This window comes from Juglans regia, chromosome 1 (genome assembly GCF_001411555.2).
Source record: "Juglans regia cultivar Chandler chromosome 1, Walnut 2.0, whole genome shotgun sequence".
Classification (NCBI taxonomy): Eukaryota; Viridiplantae; Streptophyta; class Magnoliopsida; order Fagales; family Juglandaceae; genus Juglans; species Juglans regia.
In genome coordinates, this window is record NC_049901.1 from 5,504,327 (window position 1) to 5,531,488 (window position 27,162).

General features: G+C 36.1%; 4 protein-coding genes across 4 annotated transcripts; all 4 read left to right on the forward strand.

The window, feature by feature from the left end:
* Positions 1 to 979: 979 nt before the first annotated feature.
* LOC108988250 (hyphally regulated cell wall protein 1) lies at positions 980 to 5,090 on the forward strand. The gene is made up of 4 exons (XM_018961461.2): positions 980 to 1,288; positions 1,829 to 2,196; positions 3,911 to 3,941; positions 4,541 to 5,090. The coding sequence occupies exons 1-4, from the start codon at positions 1,162 to 1,164 to the stop codon at positions 4,996 to 4,998; spliced, it is 984 nt and encodes a 327-aa protein (XP_018817006.1). The 5' UTR covers positions 980 to 1,161; the 3' UTR covers positions 4,999 to 5,090.
* Positions 5,091 to 5,735: 645 nt separating this feature from the next.
* On the forward strand, positions 5,736 to 10,247 carry LOC108988211 (ATP-dependent Clp protease proteolytic subunit 3, chloroplastic). The gene is made up of 5 exons (XM_018961391.2): positions 5,736 to 6,118; positions 6,575 to 6,689; positions 8,788 to 8,963; positions 9,478 to 9,573; positions 9,686 to 10,247. The coding sequence occupies exons 1-5, from the start codon at positions 5,798 to 5,800 to the stop codon at positions 9,974 to 9,976; spliced, it is 999 nt and encodes a 332-aa protein (XP_018816936.1). The 5' UTR covers positions 5,736 to 5,797; the 3' UTR covers positions 9,977 to 10,247.
* A 916-nt stretch (positions 10,248 to 11,163) lies between these two features.
* On the forward strand, positions 11,164 to 18,541 carry LOC108988104 (E3 ubiquitin-protein ligase SINA-like 10). The gene is made up of 2 exons (XM_018961223.2): positions 11,164 to 11,861; positions 17,618 to 18,541. Exons 1-2 carry the CDS (start codon positions 11,460 to 11,462, stop codon positions 18,314 to 18,316), a joined length of 1,101 nt encoding a protein of 366 aa, XP_018816768.1. The 5' UTR covers positions 11,164 to 11,459; the 3' UTR covers positions 18,317 to 18,541.
* A 668-nt stretch (positions 18,542 to 19,209) lies between these two features.
* Positions 19,210 to 27,019, forward strand: LOC108988105 (methionyl-tRNA formyltransferase). The gene is made up of 11 exons (XM_018961224.1): positions 19,210 to 19,427; positions 19,499 to 19,561; positions 19,859 to 19,993; positions 21,710 to 21,812; positions 22,780 to 22,850; positions 22,948 to 23,052; positions 23,621 to 23,654; positions 25,487 to 25,587; positions 26,059 to 26,118; positions 26,174 to 26,377; positions 26,730 to 27,019. The coding sequence occupies exons 1-11, from the start codon at positions 19,326 to 19,328 to the stop codon at positions 26,817 to 26,819; spliced, it is 1,068 nt and encodes a 355-aa protein (XP_018816769.1). The 5' UTR covers positions 19,210 to 19,325; the 3' UTR covers positions 26,820 to 27,019.
* Positions 27,020 to 27,162: the final 143 nt, after the last annotated feature.

A 27,162-nucleotide genomic window follows, 5' to 3' on the forward strand; every position in this document is an offset into this window, starting at 1 on the left:
AAAATAATTAGATTTATTATTAAAAAATTATTTTTTTATGTGGATTATATATTTGTCCACTTTTTTAAAGATAATATGCGAGACTTATACACTCTAAAATTGTAAATATCATTGCTCAATTCATAAAGATGATAATTTTTTTTTTATAAAAACGCTTAAGTTTATTTCATTTAAATATGAAAATTTTATAATTGACCTCTATTTAAAATAAAATCATAAAAAGAGATTGTAAGAAAAAAAAAAACTATATCATTGCTATTAATTCTTATAATTCCTCTACATCATAAGAAGTTTTTCTAAATTAACTATTAGAGTTTTAACTATGATGTGATCAAGATACCACTTTAATTAATTGTAAGTCATGGAAAACTAAGCCACTTTAAAAGTAAAATAATTGCAGAGCGTGTTTGAGATTTCTATTGATACCAAAGCTTTAATTTTAGAGTTTTGTTAATAATTGTTATTATTAACAAAAAATTTTACTGTTTACTAAATATATCTAAATATACTTAAAGTTTCGAAACTTGTTTCCAGCCTTTTGTATAACAAAAATTTTATCTACTGTCATTTTTTAGTATTTTTTATACACTCCATTAATATAATTAGTTGCGTCACTTTTTTTTAAAATAAAATAATTATTTTGATCAAACATATTAGTAAAGTACCTAAAAAATATATAAAAATAATTGTATATAGCAAAACTCAATATATAATGTTTGTAGGTAATTTTCAACAAATGTTTCGATTTAGCTTTTATGTTTTTTTTTTTTTAAAAAAAAAAATATCAAATGTATCCATATTTTCCGCAAAATAAATGTTTTTTAAACATTTATATGAAAAATAATATTTAAAAAATAAAAAAATACGAGAACCAATCACTTGACAGGTGTAAACAAAATGAAATTGGAGGGAGAACATGGTTGATTGCATCTAGACACTTGACAGGTGTAAACAAAATGAAATTGGAGGGAGAACATGGTTGATTGCATCTAGACACTTGACAGGTGTAAACAAAATGAAATTGGAGGGAGAACATGGTTGATTGCATCAAGACCAAAACACCCTCTCCTTCAATACGAATATCCCCCTCTCGCGCTCTGCAATTGACTCCAAAACCTAGAGTTTCAATTCTGGCCACATGACCAATTGAGCTTAAAGAAAATGGCAAAGAGCAACAACAATGAGGAGCCGAGCACTGCTCCTCAGCCCGATAGGTGGTACAACCTAGCCCTAGGGCCCTCTTTCAAAGATCATCGTCATCCCTCCCCCAAGTTCTGCAGTTTACGCTGTAAGTCCTTTACAACAGAACCCTTTCCCCTTTTGAATTTTCTCGGCTCTGTTTGGTTCCCGAGAAATATAAGCAGAAAGAATGGAAAGAGACGAAACTTTTGCGTGCCTTACGGGTTATCTTGATTTTTGTTCATGATTTTAAAACGAATTTACTCAGTTTGACTGAACAGTGGTATTGGAGTGCAGGATTATTGTTTATTGAATTATAAGTTAAAAAGTTATTAGTTGGTTGTAATTAGTTGATGCTCTGTTTGCTTGGCAAGAAATCTCGTATCGAGATAAAAGAGGACTACTTTGAATGTAACATTGGCTAGTTTAATTGTAAGATAAGTTGCTCATTGTTGTCATTTTTCATTTTTCTCTAAACAATCTAGAATGCAAAAAAATGGGAAATTCGTTATCAAACGAGATGAAATAAAATTAAAAACAACGTACATATGTATACATCATATACTAATTCCTCATACTCCATTGCTAATCAGCTTCTTTATTGAGTGAGTAAGAAGATGATGATGGGCTAATTTCTGTGTTTACCCAGATGATTTTAAACCAGCTTCAATTGATAAGAACCAATCTGGGTCCCTCCATAAAAAAATGGACAACAGAGTTACGGTAGAATTTCAGAATAATCAACCTGGGAAGCCCAAAGTGAGCTTTGAGGGTACCTGTGAGGATTACAAGGAGAGTGATGCATTGTTGTTCTTTGATGGTCAGACCTTTCAGTTGGAGCGGTTGCACAGGGCAGTGAAGCGGTTGAGGCATGTTCGGCTGCCTGGTGAGTCTGCAGCTGTAACTAACTTAGCTACAACTGCTTCAGTTGGAGCAACTGCAGAATCTTATTCACCACCACTGGGCAAACGATCAAAAGTTGTGTCTTTGAACAATGACGTAGTTCATCAAATACCGGTGAGTTTTCATTGCCTTTGCAATTCCTGTTATCTCTTGCAAGTATGAAGATGTCAAGGAGCGAAAATGGGGTGCACACTTTTATCAAAAGTTTGAAGTAGAATAACATCACTTGTATTTGGATTGCTATGGCACTTACACATTTGAAATTTACTAGACAATGGTATGTTTGAAGCCCATATCGTGGCCATTTCAATCAAAATGGCTTGGATTCTTTACACAGCAGGAGACACAAATAGGGCTGTAAAATGAACCAAGCTGCTTATAAGAAGCTTGAATCTGGCTCATTAAAATGTTCATTTGAGCTTGTTGGCTCAAGTGGTATCCTTGGTCTTGGTGGAATGCTCCCTCCAGGTCTAAGGTTCGAACTCTTGGGTGCAAACAATTTCTAGGGGCCATCGGACTGGGAGAATGTTCCCTTGAATTACCAAAGGTGCACTTGCAGGAAACTCCTTGCCGCGGAGGCCTATGCATTCCAGGATTAGTCAAGACTTTGTTCCTAGATACCTTGTGCCAATAAAAAAATAAAAAAATAAAAAGAACCAACTTAACAAAAGCTCTTGAACATTCTCAAGCTCATTTGCAAATCATAAAAGTTGATCTGAGTCTTGTGCTCATGTTCAGTTTGAGCTTGACTACAAAGTATACGAACCAAGCTTGAATGCCTTTGTGCTCAACTCAGCTCGGCCAACCACTTTACAGCCCTTGTTTGACCAAAAAGTGACCATGCTGACTCATATATACAGCTGTGGCATGGGCTTTCAGCTGTTTTTTTTAAAACCCAACCTAAGAAGCTATGAATTGGACTAGACCTGTCCGAAAAATAAAAGGAGCAATGAATTGGACTAAGGTGGTACCTAATGTCGACCCAACATATGAAGGTTCCTGCACATGTATGGATGTCTATGTGCCTGAGAGGTTGAGACCAAGGAGGATATGTGATGTTAAGAGGTGTGAAAGTTCAAACAGATGTACTTATCAAAAAAAGAAAGTTCAAACAGATGTTGGGGACCCTTTTTTGTTTTTTCACGTATTGCAACAACTCAACCCGAACTCACACAGATTGAACTTAGAAACTTAGTATAATTCCGCTTGAGGTTCCTGTTTTTTTACAATTTTTTTCAGTATTGATGTTTAATCCGGGCAGAATCAGTTTTACCATAACCTAGGGTTCGTTTGGCAACACAATTGTTCTCAAGTATTTTAAGATATTCTCATATATTTCCTTCCCAAATATCTCTCAAAGACAAAACACTTTCAATTTCAAATTTTCAGTTTTTTCATCTAATCATTACAACTTTCCCAAACTCCTAAACAAAACACAAAAAACTATACTATTTTTTCAAATTTTAAAACAAAAATAATCGTTTAGTTTGTGGGGGTAGTTGCTGTATCAATCTCATACCTCCACTCTAGATTGGTACTTGCAGTATTTATTTATAACTCATGAATCCTTTGGTAGTCATCTTAGACATTCTGAGATCAAATCGCATGCTATGCTCTTAATTCATAAGGCATGACATGCATACATGACATTTTACAAATGATACATCGTGGTTTGAGAATCTTTTACTGATTTGAAATGCCCCGACTGTTGTGGGTGGGAAAAATGAATAAGTTAGATACATCATTTAGCATTGTAATCCCTCTGTTTTTATGAATTCCTTTTCTATTGTATCAACGAGTCAAATTTGTTCTGTTTTATACTGTACAGGCAGAGGTTGAACGGACTGCAGAGAGCTTAGGTACGTCTTTATATATTTTTCTTTCTTCAATTTATTTTTTTGCCCGTGGATGAAAATTTCAATGTGCTATGGACTAGAAGTTTTCTTTTTGCATGAGCAGAATTAAGTTTATGAATTTTCATAGATTGGATTAAGGCAATTGGGAATTGATGGAAAGGGATTTTAAGTATAAAGGGGGTTTGGAGCACTATTGAGAAAGCTTGATTTTGATCAAGAAGTTGAAAACCTAAGTTGAACATTTTGAAACTCCAATAAACTCTGGTGTTCTTTATGTCAAATGATTTGCACTTAATTGAGAGTTTAAAAGAGAGAAAGCCAAAAGATGCAAAACCTAGCATTGAAAATGTTTTCTCTTCCTGCCTTTTTTTTAATTCCCAGATCAAACATTTTTACTAATAGATGGATGTACAAAAAAACAAGTCAATATATCTAATCAGAATCTTTATCACTTGAAGGAATTTTATTTGCAACTAATACCTTCTTTTATTTGCATCAATTAGCCTTAATGGCTGTTTTTCCTTTTCCTAATTAAATATGGATATGCTTACTCAACACGTTCTGATGATTGAATCCTTGACCCATTTATCCTCCTGATGAAGATGCGAGTTATTCACCTTCACATCCAAATCCCTTGACTTCATCACCAGACTCCAAGGATTGTGAACTGGAGGAAGACATAGATATAGTCAATGACAACGAAGATGATTTTGGAACCGCTGAGAATGAAAATCTCACTGAAATGGAATTCAACAAGGGTTTTGATATTAACTTGCCACATCCAGCTGACATGGATGATGAGATTGCTGAAGTAGATGTCAGTGATGATGTAATGGATAAAGGTCCCAATGCTGCAGAAGCCCTTAGAGCACAGGTGAATGCTGAGGCGAGAGAGGAGGAGATTTCAAGCACAAACAGTAGCAGCGGGAGTGGGAGTGGGAGTGGGAGTGGGAGCAGAAGCGGAAGCGGGAGTGGAAGCAGAAGCAGGAGTGGGAGCAGAAGTGGTAGTAGCGGTGGTGACAGTGAAAGCAGTGATGGTGACTCGGTCATCTCTATCTAGTAGGGAACCGTGTGGATCACCCTAGGAATAACTTAACCTTTGGTTGGCATAGTGTGGTTTCTGCCCATGTTCAAAACGAGATACAAAAACAAGCAACATAAAAGGTTAAGCGTTGGTTATTAGGATATGATGGCTAAACAGACTGGATTGCCATGTCTATGTATTTTATTTTATTTTTTCTAATCCCATTTCCTTGTAAATTATGTGCGTAGCACTAATATTTTGAGAGCTTTGTGGCTAGAATAGAGATAGGGCTGTCCTCCTGACCCTTTTGTACATTATGGTAGTTTCTTAGCTAATTTGATTGAACCAAATGTAAGACAACTCAAGGTACTTGAAGTGTTTTATCAAGTCCTTAATAAAAGCCCCCCCAAAAAAGGGCCTTTAATCAAGTTATTCTACAATTTTTGTCCATTCATGCTGCTGTAAAACTGAAACATAATCAAGTCATTTGATACTAGAAAAATTGAATAAATAGGTCATCCAAAAATGGTTCATGTTCAACTATTATAAATTATTTAGTAAATATTGGGAGTTCAAATATTCTCTATATAAAAATCCAATAATTAAATAATAAAACTACATTTTTAGGTCAATTTACATGTCTTCAAAATTTGAAGTTTGAGCCTATTAAGCCTATTATCTATGAAGGGTTAACCGACGACGTCGTATACTGAGCTAAACGACGTCGGGTTCCGAGCCTATTATGCTACCAATTTCAACGTATTTCCGGGCAAAAGAAACTAGAAAGAAAAGCAAGAGAGAAAAACGACTGGAACATAAAATCCTACGGAGAAACATGGAGATGAGTTTGACATCTGCGGCCTCGCCTTCTAGGTCTATGTGCTTCAACCATGGCGCTTTACACCCGAAGTCCCCAGTTGTAACCATTAAGAAAATCGCTACAGGTAACGCTACCGGTAGCGGTAGAAGAAGAAGAAGAAGTCCCGTGTCTGCAATTAAGGCTTTGAATAGCTCGTCTTCAAAGCAGACCTTATCGAGTAACTGGGATATTTCCCAAGACTACTCTGCAATTTCAGCTCCATGGCTGCCCAGTTTCGAGGAGCTCGACACCACCAACATGCTTCTTCGCCAGAGGATTATATTCTTGGGCTCTCAGGTCTCCTTCTTCTGTATCTTTAGAATCGTTACAATTGGGGCTTTTATGGCTTAGTTGTTTAATTCAGAGATGGTTTTGCCCATTTTTGGTTATTTTAGTTTGTGTTAATTTGCTGGTTTTTTAGTTAAAGTTGAAGTTTTTGACTGAAAAGCTTTTTTTTTTTTTTTTTTTTTTTATAATGTATTGTGTTGATTATTGGATATTCAGTTCATTCCTGTTAAATCTTGGTGGTGTATGGTTTTGGTTTTGGTACCTGTTAAATCTTCCTTACAAGCGTAGCTGTTGGTATTAGATGATTATTGCTACCTGTGTTGTAGATCAGAAGCTGTATTTACCAATTTCATTGGCGTTGGAAAACCCATCTCCCCCTCCCTCTATTCGCTTATCTCCAAAGCGTAAAAATGAAAAAGATAACCCTAGAAGTATTTAGATTTTTTTTCCCTCAATGATGGACAGGTCGATGACATGACAGCGGATTTGATCATAAGCCAGCTTCTATTTCTGGATGCTGAAGACTCAAAGAAAGACATTAAATTGTTCATTAATTCACCTGGTGGCTCTGTTACTGCTGGTATGCCAGAAAGTTTATTCACTATGCTTTATTCTTTGCTTCGCCCCTTACGCTTATTTTTGTAATATGTCTTCCTATTTTTTATGTGTTGGAGTTTATCGAGGTTGGTAAAGGAAATGAGTTGTTTATGAAGAGTGCGGGCTTTGCTCTCTTAGGTGTTCATTCTTGTATCAGACAATAAAAGCTTGAAAATAAAGACTTAACAATTCTCCCTAAAGAAATCACGTCAAAGATATACTAGTTCATTGTGCTTCTGAATGAAGATCATTTGCAGATGTTAAAATGGTTATTGTGTCTCTGAAAGATGGCTTGGATTGGAAAATCTTATCGTAATTTTTTTCAATCAAATTTGTGTCAATGAAACCTTCTTTGTTACGTCAGAGATGGTGATTTATAGGGTAGTGGATAGTTTGGATTTTGTGTTGAGGTTTTCACTTGGATTTGTGACAGCTTATTTGGCAATGGATGGTCTTGCCATGCCTATTATTTGTTTATATCCTGTATATGGTTTTTGTCTCTACTATATCTTCTCGATTTGGGTGCTTCCATGGAACTTCTTAGTCACAGGCAGGAACCTCAAGAATTTGTTATGCTTGGAGCTTAAAAGTTTACCTAACCAACCCAATCCCTAAGAGAGAAGGTTATTGTTAGGATTAGGGCTGTAAGTAATTCGATCCGGATGGCAAAACCGACTAGACCGAACTTTTCGGTCAGGACCGAATTATGGACCGGTCGGTCTTGGTCCCAAAATATGTGGACCGATAACATTCAGTCCGGTCCTGGGGTCTACAAATTTTGGACCGGACCAGACCGAACCTCTATATATATTTTTTAAAAATATTTTTAATATATTATTTTTATATAGTAATTATATAAGTTATTGATATAATTTTCATCTAATTTATTATCATTGACCATATAAAATATAAAATAATATATGCTATCAATTAATAATAAATCATAAATCATGTGATAATTTTATGTCATTATATGTAAATAGTTAATACATCATACATTCATACATACTCTATTATTTACACTTAATTAAAATAATTAGGTAATTTTTTTTAAATACATAAGTTGCAAGCAAACATGAATAATCTATGTACAATGAAATTATTTGATAGTCATTAACATTGGCTGTGAAATGGTTTGGGGTTGGGTGTTAGGGTAGAGTTTTAGTTCTACAATAAACAAGGGTTGGGGACCGGTCTGGTGTATTTTGGGTTGTTCTTTTCATAGGCTTTTTGGGTCATTAGGGGCTTTTTGGATCATTTTGGACAATGTGTTTTCTTGTATACATTCAATATACTTGGTTTCTCCTTTGATATATAATATTTTTTACTTGTAAAAAAAAATTAACATTGGCTTGAGCGGGGCGTCAAGCGTGGCTTAAACGAACACTGTGGTTTGTGTCTCATTTGAGCCCACTATCACACAAGATTCGAGCGAACTCACGGGTTGAGCTTTGCTCGAGCCCATTGTCAAGCGCACCTTGAGTGAACTCACGGTTAAAGCTTTGCTCGAGCACTAGGTTGAGTGAACTCATTGTTTCTTGATTTTTCAGCTCCAAAACCAATTTCCACCCCAACAATTAATAATTATGCATACTAAAGAGTAAAGTCTAAGTTAATAAGTAGTAACTATCAACATCATAAATATAATTATAATAAAATATTTTTTTAATGAGTTAGTTACATAATTCACATTAATAATTCACTTAATTTTAATCTAGTAATTTAAATAATTTTCTTTTTATTAATTTATTTGAAAAAAAAAAGATGAAAAAATAATAAAATAATTAGGCCGGACGGATAGCTACTGGTCCGGTCCAGGGAAAATAATTTCGGTCCACCACTGGACCAGATCGATTTACACCTCTAGTTAGGATGACAGTAAATTAATCCATTGAAATTGTGAGTGCCCCACTCCCTGCCCCCGCATAATAAAAAAGACTGTGCAGGTCCTTAAGTAACCGCAAGGTAATTGGCAAAAGTGGATATTTGTAGCCAATACAAGTGATTGGGGGTATAAAGCTGCATTGAGCTCCTTTGCCTGCTTTTGATTAATTTGCTCTCCATTTTTTTTATGCATGTAGGGATGGGTATATATGATGCAATGAAGTTGTGTAAGGCAGATGTTTCAACTGTGTGTTTGGGGCTTGCTGCATCTATGGGTGCCTTTATCCTTGCTTCTGGTGCAAAAGGGAAGAGGTTCTGCATGCCAAATGCAAGAGTGATGATCCATCAACCACTTGGAACTGCTGGGGGCAAAGTAAGTACTCGGTTAATGTTATGTGGTTATCTTTTGAATTATAATCCTTTACGCCTTAATTGGATTTAGAGAGGGCGAGTAAGGGTAGGGTTTGGAAAAAAAGGAATGACGGGAAATGAGACTTTGATTGGGAGACCAATGTGGGGGGGGGGAGGATTTTGAGGGAAAAGAAACCCCCAATTTAGCCCCTTTTTTGTCCTCTGGGGTGATATGGAGGGAGAGTAAATGGTGAACTTGATTACATTGTTTGGCACACGGGACTGATGACTGGTTGTTTCAAAAAATGATTAACAAGAATGATTTCCTTCAGTCATGAAAGACAATGTATTAAAAAACCTAAAAGTTGTTTCATATATTTTGTAAAGAAAACTTCCCAGCTATCATGATTATCTATTAAAAAGGAATTTTGCGGGAGAAAGGAGAAATATGTTTGTAAGGAGGCTGATCCTTCCATTGGTGATCGTAAGGTAAAACTCTTTGTTATCTCTCACTTAATTGTCACATGTGATTCCAGGCAACAGAGATGGGTATTCGAATAAGAGAAATGGCGTATCACAAGATTAAGCTGAACAAAATATTTTCAAGAATCACAGGGAAGCCTTTGGAGCAGGTTGGGCATCAAATCATATTCCCTTATTTTTAAAATTCTACAGAAATCGAACCATCTCTTTGCTTTTCTTTTCATCCCTTTTTTTCCTTCTGTTTTGTGTATTTATTTTTAGATTGAAGCAGACACAGACCGTGATAATTTCATGAATCCATGGGTAGCCAAGGAATATGGGCTTATTGATGCAGTTATTGATGATGGCAAGCCAGGATTAGTTGCACCCATCGCAGATGCAACACCTCCACCCAAAACTCGAGTCTGGGATCTGTGGAAAGTTGAGGGAAGTAGGAAAGCCAAGAAGAATTTGCCCTCAGAGCACAAGATTTTAGAGAGTGGATATAAAGGGGGTCAAGGTGATGGAGAGGGAGACGCTGAACAAGAAAAGCAAGCATCTACTCCTGTATGAGCTGTATTTTTAGAACTCTTCCCGGGGCTCTAATTGGTATAATTTCTAATATTTATCTCTCAGAGCAGGGCGTTTTTATTCTTTTGGGACTTGTTTAATGATTCTTTACACTTATAAATGCTTAAGGTGCCTTTATAACTTATTTGTTCTTGTTTAATAATTATGGTGAAGTGCTTAGGGTGCCTCTTGGAGTGGCAGACGTGTCATATTGGGATTATTTTTGGGCAGCAATATTCATAGTTTGATCTTTATAAAAAGTGGCCAGTTCCAAACAGGCAACAGGTTGAAGCTTGATTTAAGGAAAAAGACTACCAGCTAACTGTGTTTTTATTTCCCATGGATCTTGGTACTGTTTGGACAGTGAGTTGAGTTGAGTTGAAAGTTAAATAAAATATTTTTAGAATATTATTTTTTTAATATTATTATTGTTTTAAAATTTAAAAAAAATGAATTGTTTATTATATTTTATGTAGGAATTTGAAAATATTATAATAATGAGATGAAATATTTTTATTATTCAAACGGGATCTTATGGAACTAGGAAAAACAATTCTACTCTCGTAAACTTCTTTTCAGCAAAAGAAAAAATAAAAGAAGTCACAAAGATATATTTTAGTTATAAAGAGATTACATAAAAGTAAATTCATAAACTGATATGGTTTGATGTAGTAGTTCAAATTGTAAAGTTATTTTTATTGTAAAAAAGATTTAATGAATCATATGAAATTATATCAATTTATAGATTTATTTTTATGTATTTCCTTTATGTATATAACACTTTTCAAGTCACAAAATGAATGAGTGTCTATATTAAATCATAATGTCTCGCATGTTCCTGTTTCGGAAGAGGAAGGAAAAAGAAAACAATCTTCTTAATTTTAATGGTAGATCTCTATCTATTTATTTATTTATTTTTTTATGAAAAAATGCTTTTTATAAAAAAGTTTAGCTTAACGAGTTTTTTATTATTAAGTTGGTATGCATAGCATTATTTATACGTTATAAAATTTGATTGGTAATATTTAAATTTTAAAATTTAAATTTTAAATTATGTTATATAAATATTTTATTAATGATTAATTTAAATTTAAAGATGAGATAGTTTAAGATAAAAGATGAAATTATTTTAAAATAAAAATTTTCTTATAAATATCTAAATTCAGCAAAACAAAACAAAAACCAGAGCTATAAGAATCGAGCGCATCTAAAATTTGAGAATCTAGCTCTATCAAGCACCAGAACGCCAATGAACCGAATATAGAAATTGTTTGCAGATAAATATATTTTTATCGATTTGAGTTTTTTTTGGATAGAAAATTGTTTGTAAATTGAACAGAAATAAAAAAAATTGTTCATGTACCGTGAAGATCCGCGATATATCCCTCGTCAAACAATTCCCTAAATCCAACCTGTCGCGGTGTCCGGACTCCGAAGTCCGAACCCTAACTTCGCACGCGCACCAAAAACATCTAGAGAGAGAGAGATGGCGAAATTTTCGCTGGATAGAGATGAAGACGGGGAAGGCCCAAGTAGCCCGGAGCCGAAGCGACTCAGAATCTCTGTCCAAAGCGACGTCGCAGGTCGAGACAACCAAGAACAATACGAAGAGGAAGAAGGTAAGGAATCTGACGAAGATGAAGGAGACGATGAAATTTACGAAGAAGAAGATAGCGAAGAAGATGCTTCTGAAGAAGTAGAAGAAGAAGAAATTTCTGAAGAAGAAGCACAGCGGTGGCAAGAAGAAGACTCTTCTGTGTCTGTGGGACCCAGATCCAACAGTGGCGGCCAATTGTGTCGTGATGGATCCATTACCGTAACCCTTACCGACCCGGAAGTTTTGGATTGCACTATTTGCTTCGAACCTTTGTCCTGTCCCGTTTTCCAGGTCCATTTTAATCTCTTTTCTTTTATTTTTTATTTTTTTGCTCGGTTATGTGTTTGGAACATAGAGGTTTCTTGTGTTTTGGTTTGGCATTCCTTTGAATGATTGAGAATTTGATGTAGTCTCTTTAATTTTTTATTTGGTATTTGTGTTTCATTGTGATCGTAGTCTGCGAATTCGATTTGGTTTATCGGATCTCTGGCCATAATTGTAGTTATATTATTATTGGCGAGAAGGTGCCATTGTCTGGTACAATTATCAATTGTTAAAGTGCGGGTGGTTTAGCGCCATTTTCTGGTGCAAATCCGATTTGGTTTATCGGATCTGTGATCATGCAGGTTAAAGAAGAGGTCGTTTGTAAGAAAATATAAGTTTATGGTTTGTAAAATTTTTGGAATTGTGGAGGTTACTTATTGAAATAATGGCTTCAAGAGAGTGTTGTTTGGCATACATCGAGCTGTTTATGTCATGAGCTTTATCTTGGAATGTACTGGGGCTCAATGATCGCAATAAACGCCTTCGTATTAAATCTTTATTGCGGATGTGGAAGGGTGATGTGGTGTGTTTTCAAAAAACAAGACTGCGATTCATTGATAGGAAAATTGTGCGAAGTTTATGGGGGTGCTCGTATGTGGGTTGGACTTATTTGGCCTCTTTGGGAGCCTTAGGTGGTGTGTTACTTATTTGGGATAAAAGAGTGGTTGAGTTGATTGAGGAGTGTATTGGAGAGTTCTCGGTTGCGACCTTATTAAAAAATGTGGTTGATGGATGAGAATGGGCATTTGGTCCTAACGTGGATAGGGATAGGAGAAGGTTGTGGGAGGAGTTGGCGAGCCTATACTCCTTATGGGACATGTCGTAGTGTATAGGGGGTGATTTTAACACTATTCGCTTTCCTAGTGAGCGATCAAGGCACTGTCGACATTCTATGTCCATGGAAGAATTCAACGAGTTCATCTTTGATCTGGACCTCATGGATCTCCCTCTGGTAGGGGGGCGAGTACATTTGGTCAAATGGGCAGGTTTGGTCGAGATTGGATAGATTCCTTGTATCTCCTTCGTGGGAAGCTAAATATCCAGAAGTAAGTCAGAAATGACTATCTCGAGTCAATTCAGATCATTTTCTTATCATTTTGGATTGTAGGGGTATGCACAGGGGGCACTGGTATTTCAAGTTTGAAAATATGTGGCTAACAGCGGATGAGTTTGTAGAGATGGTGCGTGCTTGGTGGTCTTCATATCAGTTTATTGGTATTCCAAGATACATTCTTTCAGGCAAGTTGAAGGCATTGAAACAAGACTTAAAGAAGTGAAATTTTGAGGTTTTTGGTCACATTAACAATCAGAAGACTACACTGTTAGAGGAATTGCAAGACTTAGAGGATAAAAAGTTACTGGGAGATAATTTGGAGGAGGTGTTATTGAGGAAGGGCACGGTTATGACAAACTTGGAGAGGGTTTTGTTGTCAGAAGAGACTTCATGGCGTAAAAAATCTAGGGCCCTTTGGTTGAAAGAAGGTGATAGGTGTACGAAGTTCTTTCACAAAGTGACTAATTCACATCGGCGTAACAATGCTATCGAGTCACTTCAATCAAGTTCTCATGTGCTATCTTCTCCTCCTGAGCTAGAAAACCATATAGTACAGTAGTATGAGACCCTTCTCACAGAATCAGTTCATTGGAGGTCGAAGCTTGATGTCTTGCATTTTGAGGCAATTGACTCGCAAAGTGTGAGTGTTTTGGAGAGACTTTTTGTCGAAGAAGAGATTTACAAGGTCATATCTGGTATTGCTAAGGATAAAGCGCTGGGGTCGGATGGTTTTTCAATGGGTTTTTTTCAAACTTGCTGGAACATTGTGAAAGGTGACATTATGCAGGGTTTTAGTGAATTTCACTCTTTTCAAAAGTTAGAAAAATCCCTTAATGCGATCTTTATTGCTCTCATTCCCAAGAAACACGGGGTTTTGACTATTGAAAATTTTCGGCCTATAAGTCTGGTTAGTAGCGTATATAAGATTATCTCGAAAGTTCTTGTTAATCGGCTTAGCCCGATGTTGGAACATATTATTTCCAAGTCCCAGAATGCATTTATTCGTGGGAGACAAATTCTTGATTCAGTACTCATTGCAAATGAGTGCTTGGATTACAAAGTACGAGAGGGAGGTTCAAGTGTTCTGTGCAAGCTTGACATGGAGAAGACATATGGTCATGTGAATTGGAAATTGGAAATTTCTCTTATACTTGCTTGAGAGATGTGGTTTTGGGGATATGTGGATTGCATGGATGCGTCATTGTATTTCAACTGCCCGGTTCTCAGTTATGGTTAATGGCACACCTGCTTGTTTTTTTTATAGTTCGCGGGGATTGCGGCAGGGAGATCCTTTATCTCCTCTTCTATTTGTTATAGTTATGGAGGCTTTAAGTAGGATGGTGCAGGCTGCTGTTGGGGGAAGTTTCTTATCAGGCTTTCAAGTGGGCAATGGTTCTGGTGGCCCTACTATCATTTCACACCTTCTTGCAAATGATACGTTAGTTTTTTGTGAAGCGAATAATAACTAGATCCAAACTTTACAAGCATTGTTACTTTGCTTTGAAGCAGTGTCAGGGTTAAAGGTGAATTTGGGCAAGTCTGAGATAGTTCATGTGGGTGTGGTCTCTAATATCCTTAGTTTAGCAAGCCTTCTGGATTGTAAGGTGTCCTCTTTCCCAATGAAATATCTGGGCCTTCCGCTAGGAGCAACCTTAAAAAATAGAGCTATATGGGATGGGATAGTGAAGAAGATAGAGAAAAGATTGGCTGGCTGGAAACAGATGTATTTATCAAAAGGGGGCCGCCTTACTCTTATCAAGAGTACTCTCACTAACCTACCCACTTATTTTTTATCTTTGTTTCCTATGTTTGTATAGGTGGGGAACAGAATAGAAAAACTCTTTAGGGCGTTCTTATGGGGAGGCATGGGGGAGGATAAGAAATTTCATTTGGTTACATGAAAGACTGTATGTGCCTCAGTTGTGAATTGGGGGTTGAGAGTGTATAACTTGAGAACTTTTAATAAAGCGTTATTGGGAAAATGGCTTTGGAGATATCATTTGGAGGGGGGATCATTGTGGAAAGATATTATTGACGCTAGATATGGTATCGCTTGGGGCAGTTGGTGCTCTAAAGAAGTGAGAGGGGGGTATGGTATGGGTTTTTGGAAGTATATAAGGAAGGGATGACCATGTTTTGCAAATCAAATTCGCTTTATAGTTGGTGAGGGCATTCGAATAAGATTTTGGCGGGATGTGTGGTGTGGAGACCAAGCATTGGAAAGGGCTTTTCCGGCCTTATACCGTATTGCAGTGAATAGGGAGGCTTCAGTGGCGGATGTGCGTTTATTTTCTCATGGTGCGCACAAGTGGAATATTCTTTTTAATAGGGATTTCCATGATTGGGAATTACCTATTGTTTCAGAATTTTTCAACTTATAATAGTCCACGGAGATTCCTATGGCACAACGAGATAGTTTGAAGTGGAGGTCTAATAACCACAAGATATGTACAGTTAAGGTGTATTATAGCATTCTCACAACACAACTTGATATTACGCTGTTTGTATAAACCTGCTCATGTATATGTCCCGTATACTTGGGCATTTGTGTCTCTCTTTTGATCAATAAAAATTTTTTTACTGATAAAAAAAAAACTTGATATTACGTTGTTCCATTGGAAGAATATTTGGAGGTCTCGGATGCCTTCTAAAGTAGCTTGTTTTGTTTTGAGTGCTGCCCTTGGGAAGATATTGACCACAAACTACTTGAGAAAGAGAAGATGTGTAGTGTTGGATTAGATTGGTGCTACATGTGCAAGAAGAATGGAGAATCTATGGACCATCTCTTACTACACTGTGAGGTAATAAGGGTGTTGTGGGATGAGATCTTTCTAAGTGTTGATGTTGCTTGGGTTATGCTTATGAGGGTGGTGGATTTGTTGGGCTATTGGTCAAAGATGCAAGGCTGCCATCAAGTGGCAGCAGTGTGGAAGATGATTCTGTTGTATATTATGTGGTGCATATGGATGGAAAGGAATGCGCGTTGCTTTGAAGATAAAGAACGCATAATGACCGAGCTGAAGAATTTTTTTCTCCACACTCTAATGTGTTGGTTTTTCACTATTGTATTACATGGGGATAATGTTCAGGAATTTTTGTCTTTAATTTATCATTTTTAGAATGTAATTAGGAGTTCTTATGTATACTTCATGTGTACAAGTGTTATGCCTATTTCATTCATATATATAATATCTATCTTTTACTGATCAAAAAAAAAAAAAAAAAAGCTCTGTTAGGTGGTGGAAATTTGAGGTTTTATTTATGGCTTGTAATGAGTTTGTAGGGTATATTAAATGAAACTTCCCAAAACTTGAGAAGCTCATATTAAATGGTGTCATGAATTCAATAAAATTACTCCTTTAAAGATTCTGAACCACATGGTCTTCACAACATCTTGTAACCTCAAAAATTTGTTAAGATAAGGTCGTAGTCATAGATATATTCAATGCTGTGTTCACGACTTCAATAGATAAATTCATTTGTTTCTATGTGACTTCAGAATGAAGAGGTGAAATGGTAAAAAACCGTATATCCAGGGTAATCATATTTGGTTCCATGCATGGACCGAAATAAGTTGAAATTGGAGTGCTGTTTGTATATGCAGTGTTTTAGTTATTTTTTGCAGTTTGCTCGTGCCTTTTAATGAAGTTTTATAATTTATAGAAAAAAAAAGATCATGGTGAAACTTATTAACTAGAATGCTAAAGATATTTAATTTTTGCAACAGATTGTAAGGTTCTCCTACAAAATGTGATGAAAAAACTAGATATGATACTTAACTGCAACAGGATCAGTGGTATAAAGAATACAAATTAATGCATTGTTAACATGCCCACATACTTAACCAGGAAAATATAAAACTAGCACACAATGGAAGTACCAGTAAACTTTCCTGGTTATTTTCAAAACATGCTTATCTGTTTTCTGTGCTTTTCTTTGTTTTTCTTTTTTCTCTCATTTTGTAGAGTTTAGTAGTCATTTAGTCCCATAATGGCCCACTTACCCAAGGATCTAGATTGAACTGTTAATAAGTGAAATACTAGTCATAGTGTAGATACTTACAGGTTGAGACCCGTGTAACCTTAGGCCTCGTTTGTTTTGACAGTTCATATCAACCCATCTAATAATTACAAAATTTTCAATTTTCACACAAAATATAATAAACAATTCAACTTATTCAAATTTCAAAACAAAAATAATATTAAAAAAATATATTCTAACAATATTTTATTCAACTTTCATCTCAAATCATCTCATCTCAAAAAACAAACGAGGCCTTAATAAAACTTTCAATTGGAAATTGTCATGACATTTTTTTATGACTAAAATGTCATGAAATTTTAAAATTGATTAAGAACTATGTGCTGTTTGTTGCCCCTAAAATGACTCGGAATACTTTTAATTTTAATGTCTTGTGTTTTAGCCATTTCCTAAGAATTGTTTCCGTTTTGTTTCGAAAGTATATGATTCACGACACATATTTTTCTAGGCATTATTTTTAAGGGCATACCTAGCCTCTGTTGATGAGGGGATTCAATTTCATTAACTCAATTATGCTTATGGGATGGTGGGAAGTGCCATGAGGCCAATGGCCCATTGGCATATCATGGCAGACATATACTATTAAATCTGGACTGAACTCTCTGTCTGATTTTGCATGTAAATTCAGTGCGAGAATGGGCATATAGCTTGCTCTTCCTGCTGCGTCAGACTTTTGAATAAATGCCCCTCCTGCTCTTGGCCTATTGGCTACAACCGATGCCGATCCATTGAGAAGGTTCTAGAAGCAGTTAAAATTTCATGCCCAAACACTGGATGCAAAGAAGCAGTTAGTTACAGCAAGAAAAATGAACATGGGAAGACATGCATGTATGCACCTTGTTCATGTCCCTTTTCAAATTGCAGCTTTATTGACTCATCCAAGCAGTTATACCTACACTTCAGCAGGAAACATCCAAGCTCTGCAGTAGGCTTCCTCTATGACTGCATGTTCTCTATTTCGTTAAATGTCGATGACAGATTTATTGTCCTTCGAGAACAGCATGACGGGGTTTTATTTGTCCTCAACAATAGCATTGAGCTTATTGGGAATATAGTGGCAATTAGTTGTATTGGGCCTTGCTCATCAACAAGAGGGTTCGTTTACACTCTTCTGGCTAAAGCGCATGGAGACATCCTCCGATTACAATCTTCGGCAAAGTACATTCAACATCGGGTGGATGATCCTCCCTCGACATGTTTCATTCTAATTCCATCTGATTTTTTTGTTTCTGGCCAGCTCAAGTTGGACGTCCGCATCCAGCAAAATAATGCTGCTGCTGCTGCTGCTGCTTCTACATGCGACCAGAGAAGAATCGGTGCTATTTAAAGTTTATGTTATAGACATTTGTATTCTTTTGGAGAGCGACTTAAGTTGTTTTCTTTTTCTTTATCCGTTACATCTAAAGTTAAGTTCCGCTATTTCTTTCTATAAAATATTTAGTTTTACCACATAATTATTATTATTTTTTACTTCATTTGATTGGTTGTAACTTGTATGTACTTGAAATTCTTTTTTCGTTTATGTTTAAAAGTAAGGAACATGCATGACTAACCGATAAGGATTTGCACTAGTTAGAGAAGTCTCTTTACAAAATTGAAATTGAATTGTTTTCGAACTATATTGCTAAAAGTTCACTTTTAATCAACGACTACTTACAATTTGGTTGATATCGCAAATATTTTTTTGAGTAGTGTTACTGTTAGATACAGTTTCGATGCTCGATGCGTGTAAGCCTTGAGTACAACCGTTAAAAAGGAAAATATTTTAACTATAAAGAAATTATATAAAAGTAAATTTATAAGTTAATGTGGCTTGATATGGTACGTCAGATTGTAAAATTATTTTTATTATAAAGTAGATCTAATAGATTTTAAAAAGTCATCAATTTGTGGATTTATTATGTGTACTTTCTTTGTATCTGTATCAGTTCTCATTTAAAAAAGTTGGGCTCATAATAAAAAAATAAATTTTTTTATCTAAATTTTAGATTTTTTTTTTTTCATGCTAGCTGATAGGTAAGCTTCTAAACAGATGTTTAAAAAAAAAAAAAAAAATCTTTGTATCAAACCAACACGTAATATGAAGTAGCTCCATCATACGGAGGTTTACCAGAGATAGAGTTGGGCCATCTGGCCTGCTTAAAATTGGGCTTAGCCAGGGCTTTGAGTTGATCCGGGTGAACCCAACCTGCCCTAGTTGCACTGTAATCCTTTCGCCCAGACACTCTGGAGTCTTCTGTAACAGACTATCCAAATGAAACTATGGTGGTAGCAGATAACAACCGTATATATATATGTAGAACTCCAGTAGCCGTTGAAGAGAGGGTGAGAGAGGAATGTATTCCTCGCTGATGCTTCGTCGTTTTTGCTGTTTCCAGACTTCCAGCTCTTCTCCTCCTCTAAAGAAGAAGCCCGTTGTCTTCTTGGGCTCTCCTCAGGTACCCACCCTCTCTTTCGTTTTGCTCTGTCGTTGTTAGTTGGGTCTCTAATGCAATGGGTATTCTTGTAGGTCTCTGCAACAGTCCTTGACGCCCTTCTCAGTGCATCTGCTGCTGCGGACTCCTTGTTTGAGGTATTGGACCATAATTCGGTTCCCTTATCTGCAGCTGACTTTGGCTCTTTCACTCTCTTATCCGACCATAACGCGAACGTCGGACTATTTTGAGAGATTTAACAAAAAACACTGCATATAATCATGGAATGCGTCTTTGAACATCGTGTTACACCAAGATTGTGTAGTGCTTAGTGTAAAAGTCAAAAAAGATTAAAGAGATCGTTAACATTTGTATTGTTTGGATTATTATGTTTAGTTGCATAGAGTAAGAGGTTGAGTGTTGCACTTATGGATTACTAATGCGTTATAATCTAGGTTGCAGCAATTGTTACTCAGCCGCCTTCTAGAAGGAATAGGGGGAAAAAGGTGATGCCTTCTCCATTGGCACAGTATGCTCTTGATAGAGGCTTCTCTGCTGACCTCATTTTCACGCCTGAAAGGGCTGGAGAGGTAATTAATGATTTCTGCTCTTCAAAAATCTGTTCGAGGATGAGTTAAAGTAATGGTTGGTTCGTTGACAGGAAACAAGCCAGTTGTCTTTAGGCCAAATGGCATTTCCTGCACTAGACCTATATTTTTTGAGCTGCTTTAAAAACATAATTGGTTTATGCCTCTAATTTATTTGCTTTTCAAATAGACCTCAACATGTCTAGAGAAGATAAAACAAAGGTTGAGATATATTTGTTACATTCAAAATATTATTTAACCTGTTGTTTTTCTATACACGAACGCAACTATTTACAATCGGCCAATAGTGTCACTTCATCATAAATATTAAGCTTTTTTCAAATTTGAATTTCTCATCTGACTTGAATTTCCAGTTTTGCATAAGCACCTTCCATTTTACACATAGTTGTAAGAAAACGCCGTATATGTATAATTAGTCTTTTATCAATATCATATTTATACTAGGTGCGTTCTTTTGCAACCTCCATAGATGTACTGATTGAAACGTGAAACTTTATTTTTCTGGCCTACTTGGTCCATGACTTGCCTCCTATCCCATGACCCCCTCCTTCACCTAGTGTATAACGCCTCAATGGAAGGTCCAAACCACATGACCTATACTTCAAAAGGACTAGTCAATGATACAATTGGAGCCTTATAGAGAGCAAGAGCTTCTCATTCTCAAGCAATGTGGGATCTCATACACCACTTATCATTATCCTTATCATATGGAGCATTACAATCTACCCCCCTTAAATTTCCAACATCCTCTTCAGGCCAGTCAATCATAGGTGGCACGGCTCAAGTCCCACATTTCTGGTTGGGATAGACTATGATATCATTTGTAACGTCCCAATAGAAGGCTCAAACCACATGATCTATACTCCAAAAGGACTAGTCAGTGATACAATTGGAGCCTCATCGGAACTTTATAAAGAGCAAGAACTTCTCCTTCCCAAGTAATGTGTGATCTCATACACTACCTACCATTATCCTTAGCATATGGGGTATTACAATATCCCCCTCTTAAATTCCCGACATCCTCGTCAGGTCCATCCGTTGTATGTGGTATGGCTCAAGTCTCACATTTATGGTTGGGATAGACTTTAATATCATTTGTAATACCTTAATGGAAGGCCCAAACTATATGACCTATACTCTAAAAGGACTAATCAATGATACAATTAGAGCCCCATTGGAACCTTATAAAGAGCAAGAATTTTTCTTTCCCAAACAATGTGGGATATCATACACCATCTACCCTTATCCTTATCATATGGGGGGTATCACATGGTGTAAGCAAGATTTGATCCTAGGATTCTTGTAAAATGCCAGGAGACATTACTGGTTAAAATAATTTCCATCCATGCACGCTTAGGTGCTGCTCTTGTATATGTCCTGTATACTTGGGCTCTTGCCTACTCTTTTGATCAATATATATTTGTTTACTGATAAAAAAAAATTCCATCCATGACCGCTTTCAAACTTATGATTTTCTCTTTTTGTAAGTTCACATTGGAATATAAAAATATCATTTTACCCATATGGAAATATGAATTATAAAAGTAATTTCAAAATTTAGAAAAAATGCTTACTATGTGTTTGCGCAAACACCCCAAACAGTAAGTAATTCCTTGGGGCAATATGACCTTCATTTTAACATCATGTAGAGTAGATTGCGGACCACATGAAAAGAATTCAATTTGTTTCTATATGCAGGACATATTCTTATCGAATTTAAAAGCTTTAGAGCCAGAACTCTGCATTACAGCAGCATATGGAAATATTTTACCCAGCAAGTTTCTCAATATTCCACCACTGGGTTAGTAAGATGTATTATTTTCTAATTGAGAATATTGTGCCTGATAGTTTGTTAAAACATCATATGAAGATCAATAAAATCACATTTTTTAAACATAAATATGTCATTTGCAATGTGTGAGCATACCCAATTACCTGGTAATGCAAATGATTATAATCTATCTTGCTTTTGCTTTGGAGAGCTTTTTATATGATCAAAGGGTTTCGTGTTCCAAATGTACTGCATTGAATACTTCATACTTGAGTTGGCTAGTGGTTTTGGAATGTGATTTGTGCTTCTTGTCTTATAAAGTTGAAACTCAACATTTTAACCCTAGTTATACTGACATCCATCAGCTAGAGGATCGTTTGTTACGAAGATTCTGCCTCCTTGTGCATATACCATCTGCTAAATCTCGAGGCCATCCAATTCATTCATATTTTGCATGGGCCCAGGAAGAACATTGAATAGCTGAATGCTAAAGGTTTACTAGTTCTAAGCTTCAAGTAATCAATTAAGATTCACTTGGCAGGCATCATCCAGACCTTGGTTTGATCATTTCAAAAGTTTTTCTGGCAATGACTGGTCCAGCATCCAACTTATGGATGTTGAATACTCTATATACATGACACCATCCTAGTGCAGAAAATTTCTGCATGTAGTTTAGAATATTCGGATTCATGTATGATGTATTGTGGCTAATAAAGTCTTGTTAAACCTAGTTTTGTATATCTCTGTGAATTCTGCTGTGTTTGGACCACATTAGTTTGATCGAGTGATGGTAACATCTCGAGTAGGCTGCTAGGTTCTTGGGGCATTCTTCTTAGATGTGAACATACAGATTTAATTTGAAATGGGTACCTGCTAGTGTTAACTCTTAAGTCATAAGTTTAAACTGACTAGATGCTAAATTTATAACCATCTTCTTCATATAAAATTTGAAAAAGTCTGCTATGAAAATACTCAAATTCTAGTTTGATTTTCTCAGGGACAGTGAATATACACCCCAGTCTGCTGCCACTGTACCGTGGTGCTGCTCCTGTTCAAAGAGCGTTGCAGGTTCTCTATCTTTTTAGATTTATGATGTTCAATTTGTTTAATACTTTTACAGTCCTTTTAAAATTTGTACAGTCACAGCCATAACTTTCTGCATTAGGATGGTGTTAAAGAAACAGGAGTATCATTGGCATTCACTGTGCGTGCACTTGATGCTGGACCTATTATTTCCTGTGGAAGATTGGAAATTGACAATCAAATTAAGGTATACTTGTCTGTACTTACTACACTGGTCATGAAGCATGGCTAATGTTTTAGGATTCAGCTAGTCTTCAGTTTTCAAGGCCCCACGTAAAATTGGATTCGTCTGAAACAATTATGTGGTTCCATATATTTGAAGACAAGATCTATCAAGTATGATGAGACCTTATCAATTGTATGATGTTTCTTTAATTCAAATAGTAACAATATGTCACCTATATTTCTTCAGCTTATATCCTTCTCTGTTATTTTTTTTATAAGTAGTAATGAGCTGTCAGAGGTGGTATTTGAAAGTAGTAATATACCCTTCTCTGTTGTTATTATTATTATTTTCTTAAAATTTTTGGAAGGGAGTCATTCATTGGCTGCAACTTATTGTATCTTTCTTGCAAGCACAGACACATTGACGTGTCTGCATTTACCTTCAGTCTCAGCTTGCATTTTTAGCTCAGGCCCTATACAAGTTAATTTATAAGTTATTCAGAACTCTGTGTGTGTGAGAGAGAGAAAAGCAATAACTGCTTTATTCTTTTTAAAACCTTGTGAGTAACCACGGAATACTTTGCTCGCAGGCTCCTGATTTACTTGAATTGCTATTTTCTGAAGGTGCGATCTCTTGTTAGTATCTACCTTTAACATCCACGTAGTTGATTCAATGAGCTACTTTATCTTTGCATCTATACCCTAACTTTTGTCAGCTGATAATGATATGGTTGTGCCTGATAAATTGATAATGCTATAGGGGCCCCTTAATCAATTAGCTTTCCACATGTATCGTATAAATTGTTTCACACATGAAGTAGATGAATACACACAAATGCATGTCTGTGTATGTGTATGATATATTGACATTCATCAGCAAGTTTGTTTGATTTTCTCTATATTTATATATAATTTATTTATTGACTAGGTATAATTTTTTTTTATGTAATAACCAATAAGTATCATCCACCAAGTTTGTTAAATTTCTAAGAATCATTTCATTCTTATCTTTGCCTTTTTTCATTACTGACAAGGATATTTATTGGCCATAGGCATTGTGAAATTGTAAAACCTTGAGGCATAAGCTTTTCAAAATTTGAATTTTAGTCCTTGATAACGAAAAAAGCATTAAATCAGTCAACAAAAAGGTAATAAATGTAGATTGTGTAAAGAACTTCCTAGTGGGCTTAAAATATTTATATAAAAAAGCAGATCACAGAAATGTAATAAATGTAGATGTTCTTAGTGACGACCATAAAGTTACTAGGTGTATGGTTGGTCACTTTGTCTATCGAGAGAAGAAGGATCAGTTAAACTATAGGCTACATAAGAGATTTGAATCAAAGTTTTTTTTTTTTTTTTTTGACTGGTAAATAGAATTTTATTGATCAAAAGAGAGAAAAAATGCCCAAGTATATGGGACATATACATGAGCAAGTTTATGTCTAGTTTAGAGATACAAGAAAATTATGAAAGGTCCTTCCATGAAAATCAATTACAATCGACCAATGGAGTAAAGTATTGAAAAACAAAATTCTAAGCTCTTCCATTGATCTCTCTTGATCTTCAAAGCATCTTGCGTTCCGCTCCCTCCAAATGCACCACCATAGACAAATAGGTAGCGTTTTCCATATGGATGCAATTTGAGAGTTGCCCCTAATACCTCTCCACGTGGCTGGAAAATCACAAACCCTTTCCAGCATCACCCACGCTAATCCTACACGTGCTAAGACATCGGTCCACAAGGACATAGCAATCTCACAATGTAGTAATAGATGGTCAGGGGACTCACCACTCTTCTTACACATGTAACACCAATTTATAACTATAATGACACGTTTTCTTAGGTTATCTATAGTAAGAATCTTTCCCAAAGTGGCTGTCCATACAAAAAAAACTGCCTTTAGGGGTGCCTTTGTCTTCCAAATGTTCTTCCAAGGGAACGGGGCTGAGTTGTGTATGTTCAAGGAATGATAATAAGAGCGGGCCGTAAAAACTCCCTTCTTAGAGGGTTGCCAATGTATCTTATCTTTACCTTCCCCCGACACTCGAATGGAGTACACAAGGTCAAAAAAGGCGGAAAAGTCATCCATCTCCCAATCTTGGGCTTCTCCATGGAAAGTGAGATTCCATTTGGAAAGGCCATTGGAAAAGATGAGTAAATCTGCTATTGATGCTTCCTTCCTTCTTGCTAAGCTATAAACTTGTGGAAAGACATCCTTGAGTGCCAGATCACCGCACCATAAATCATGCCAAAATTCTACCTTCACTCCGTTTCCGACTTTGGTTGATGGTAGCAATTAATATTATTGACTTGTTTCCTAGTGCCTTTTTTCGGCATAAGTTCTGAATTGTATAAGTTATGTTATGCACTAAATTTGTAATATATAACTATGATTCCCAGTGATATATATGTTTCGGGAAGTAACTGATCAATCTACTCTGGAATCATTCAGGATCTAAACTTCTAATCCATGAACTTCCTTCTATATTTGACGGATCAGCTAGGTTGAAAGCACAACCCCAGGATGACTCTAAAGCTACTTTAGCTCCAAAGGTAACATGCTAGAAATAGAACTAGGAATACTATCTTGCAACTTTTATAGAGATATTTGAGGTGTAACCTGCATTGGAGGAAGATGAGCTGCCCTCATTTAGATTTCCAATGCTTTAACATACTGTGCATGCGCTCTGCAGTTCATAATTTTCATTTTATTTAAACACCATGTTTCTCTCCCAGAGGTGGTTTTGCTTCTCATACCATGAAATTTCACATGTGAAGATGGGATTTGGTGCCTTCGTAGGTATGGCATACAGCATTTGGCTGCAAATCTAATCACAATAATCTGAATATTCAAGTAAATGAGGTGGAACTGGTTAGAAACAATGCCATATATGTTTCTAAGTTATCTATATTTTGAAGTACCTCAATAGTATATTAAGTTGGCCAAATAGTTTGTGTTCCACTACCTTGAATAATCGAATTTGTAAAAGTTTAGTCATTTTTGAGTTTTCCTGCTTTATGCAGATAACCCCTGAAGAGTCATGGCTATCTTTTGATGAAGAAGCTCCAGTCCTACATAATAAAGTAAGCTCTTCTTCTTTGAGTCCAACCAAGCGGTCATGACGTGCCACGTTTCTAGGTTCGTGCATTTGCAGGTTGGCCAGGAACCCGAGCTAAGGTTGGAGTTGTAGACAAGAAAAATGGTCATGAAAATATCTTAGAGCTTAAAATCATAACTACGAGGGTCTGCAGCCATTACAATATTCAGAGCAATGAAGTCGATGAAATTACTTTTGTCAAGGGTGCCTTGGTATTTCCTTGTGGAGAATGCACAGGGCTTGAGGTGTGCTTCAAACTTCCATTACCATGTTTTTGTTTCTATTAAATTGTGCTGATTGGGAGATGATTCTCTCTCTGTTTTTTTACATTAAATGACGTTTGTGAGTATAACATGTTGGGTTATTTTTTTGGCCTACCCAGCATGATTGAACTGCATTTCTGGTTAAAGTAAAACCCGATATTTGGATCGTTGGAATACATTATAACTCATTTCATTGAACTGAGTTATAAAATGGATGCTATTTTTCTTTTTCTTTTTCTTTTTTTATGTGTAGAAAAACAAAATGAATGTGATCTTATGTTGACACCTTCAATATGGTAAATGGATGACTTCCTGATTTTGGTAACTCTGCAAGGTTTTGGAAGTTCAACTTCCCGGGAAGAAGGCCATTAGTGCGGCTGCCTTCTGGAATGGCTTGCGAGGACAAACACTGAAAAAGTTATGACAGAGTTTGATCATTTTACTTGGGCGGCATTTAAGATTCATCTTGAGGTTGTGAGGTTAGGAAAATTTATGGAGTTGTTATCAATGATTTTCTGTCATCTTTAATTTTATGCTGCTTTCCATCGTTTTCAATCTATGTACCAGGCCACAAACTTTCAACTGCAATAAATCTTGAAATTCCATACAGACAAGCTTCACATACAAGAGAGTCCACTTCACTTCATATATTTTACCTATTGTGCAGTGCATAGGGGTGTTCAACCGGATCCGGATCTAGATATCCGGCCATAACCGGATCCATATGCTAAAATCTGGCCGGTTATCCGTCCGGATTAATCCGGATT

Excerpts from the sequence above, each read along its gene's own strand:
- LOC108988104 (XM_018961223.2), top strand. The coding sequence starts at position 11,460 with ATGGCGAAATTTTCGCTGGATAGAGATGAAGACGGGGAAGGCCCAAGT. Across the intron at positions 11,862-17,617 it reads TGTCCTGTCCCGTTTTCCAG|TGCGAGAATGGGCATATAGC; the intron begins GTCCATTTTAAT and ends ATGTAAATTCAG.
- LOC108988105 (XM_018961224.1), top strand. The coding sequence starts at position 19,326 with ATGTATTCCTCGCTGATGCTTCGTCGTTTTTGCTGTTTCCAGACTTCC. Across the intron at positions 23,655-25,486 it reads TGAATTGCTATTTTCTGAAG|GATCTAAACTTCTAATCCAT; the intron begins GTGCGATCTCTT and ends GGAATCATTCAG. Across the intron at positions 25,588-26,058 it reads AAGCTACTTTAGCTCCAAAG|ATAACCCCTGAAGAGTCATG; the intron begins GTAACATGCTAG and ends TGCTTTATGCAG.
- LOC108988250 (XM_018961461.2), top strand. The coding sequence starts at position 1,162 with ATGGCAAAGAGCAACAACAATGAGGAGCCGAGCACTGCTCCTCAGCCC. Across the intron at positions 1,289-1,828 it reads CAAGTTCTGCAGTTTACGCT|ATGATTTTAAACCAGCTTCA; the intron begins GTAAGTCCTTTA and ends GTGTTTACCCAG. Across the intron at positions 2,197-3,910 it reads ACGTAGTTCATCAAATACCG|GCAGAGGTTGAACGGACTGC; the intron begins GTGAGTTTTCAT and ends TATACTGTACAG.
- LOC108988211 (XM_018961391.2), top strand. The coding sequence starts at position 5,798 with ATGGAGATGAGTTTGACATCTGCGGCCTCGCCTTCTAGGTCTATGTGC. Across the intron at positions 6,690-8,787 it reads TGGTGGCTCTGTTACTGCTG|GGATGGGTATATATGATGCA; the intron begins GTATGCCAGAAA and ends TTATGCATGTAG. Across the intron at positions 9,574-9,685 it reads CAGGGAAGCCTTTGGAGCAG|ATTGAAGCAGACACAGACCG; the intron begins GTTGGGCATCAA and ends ATTTATTTTTAG.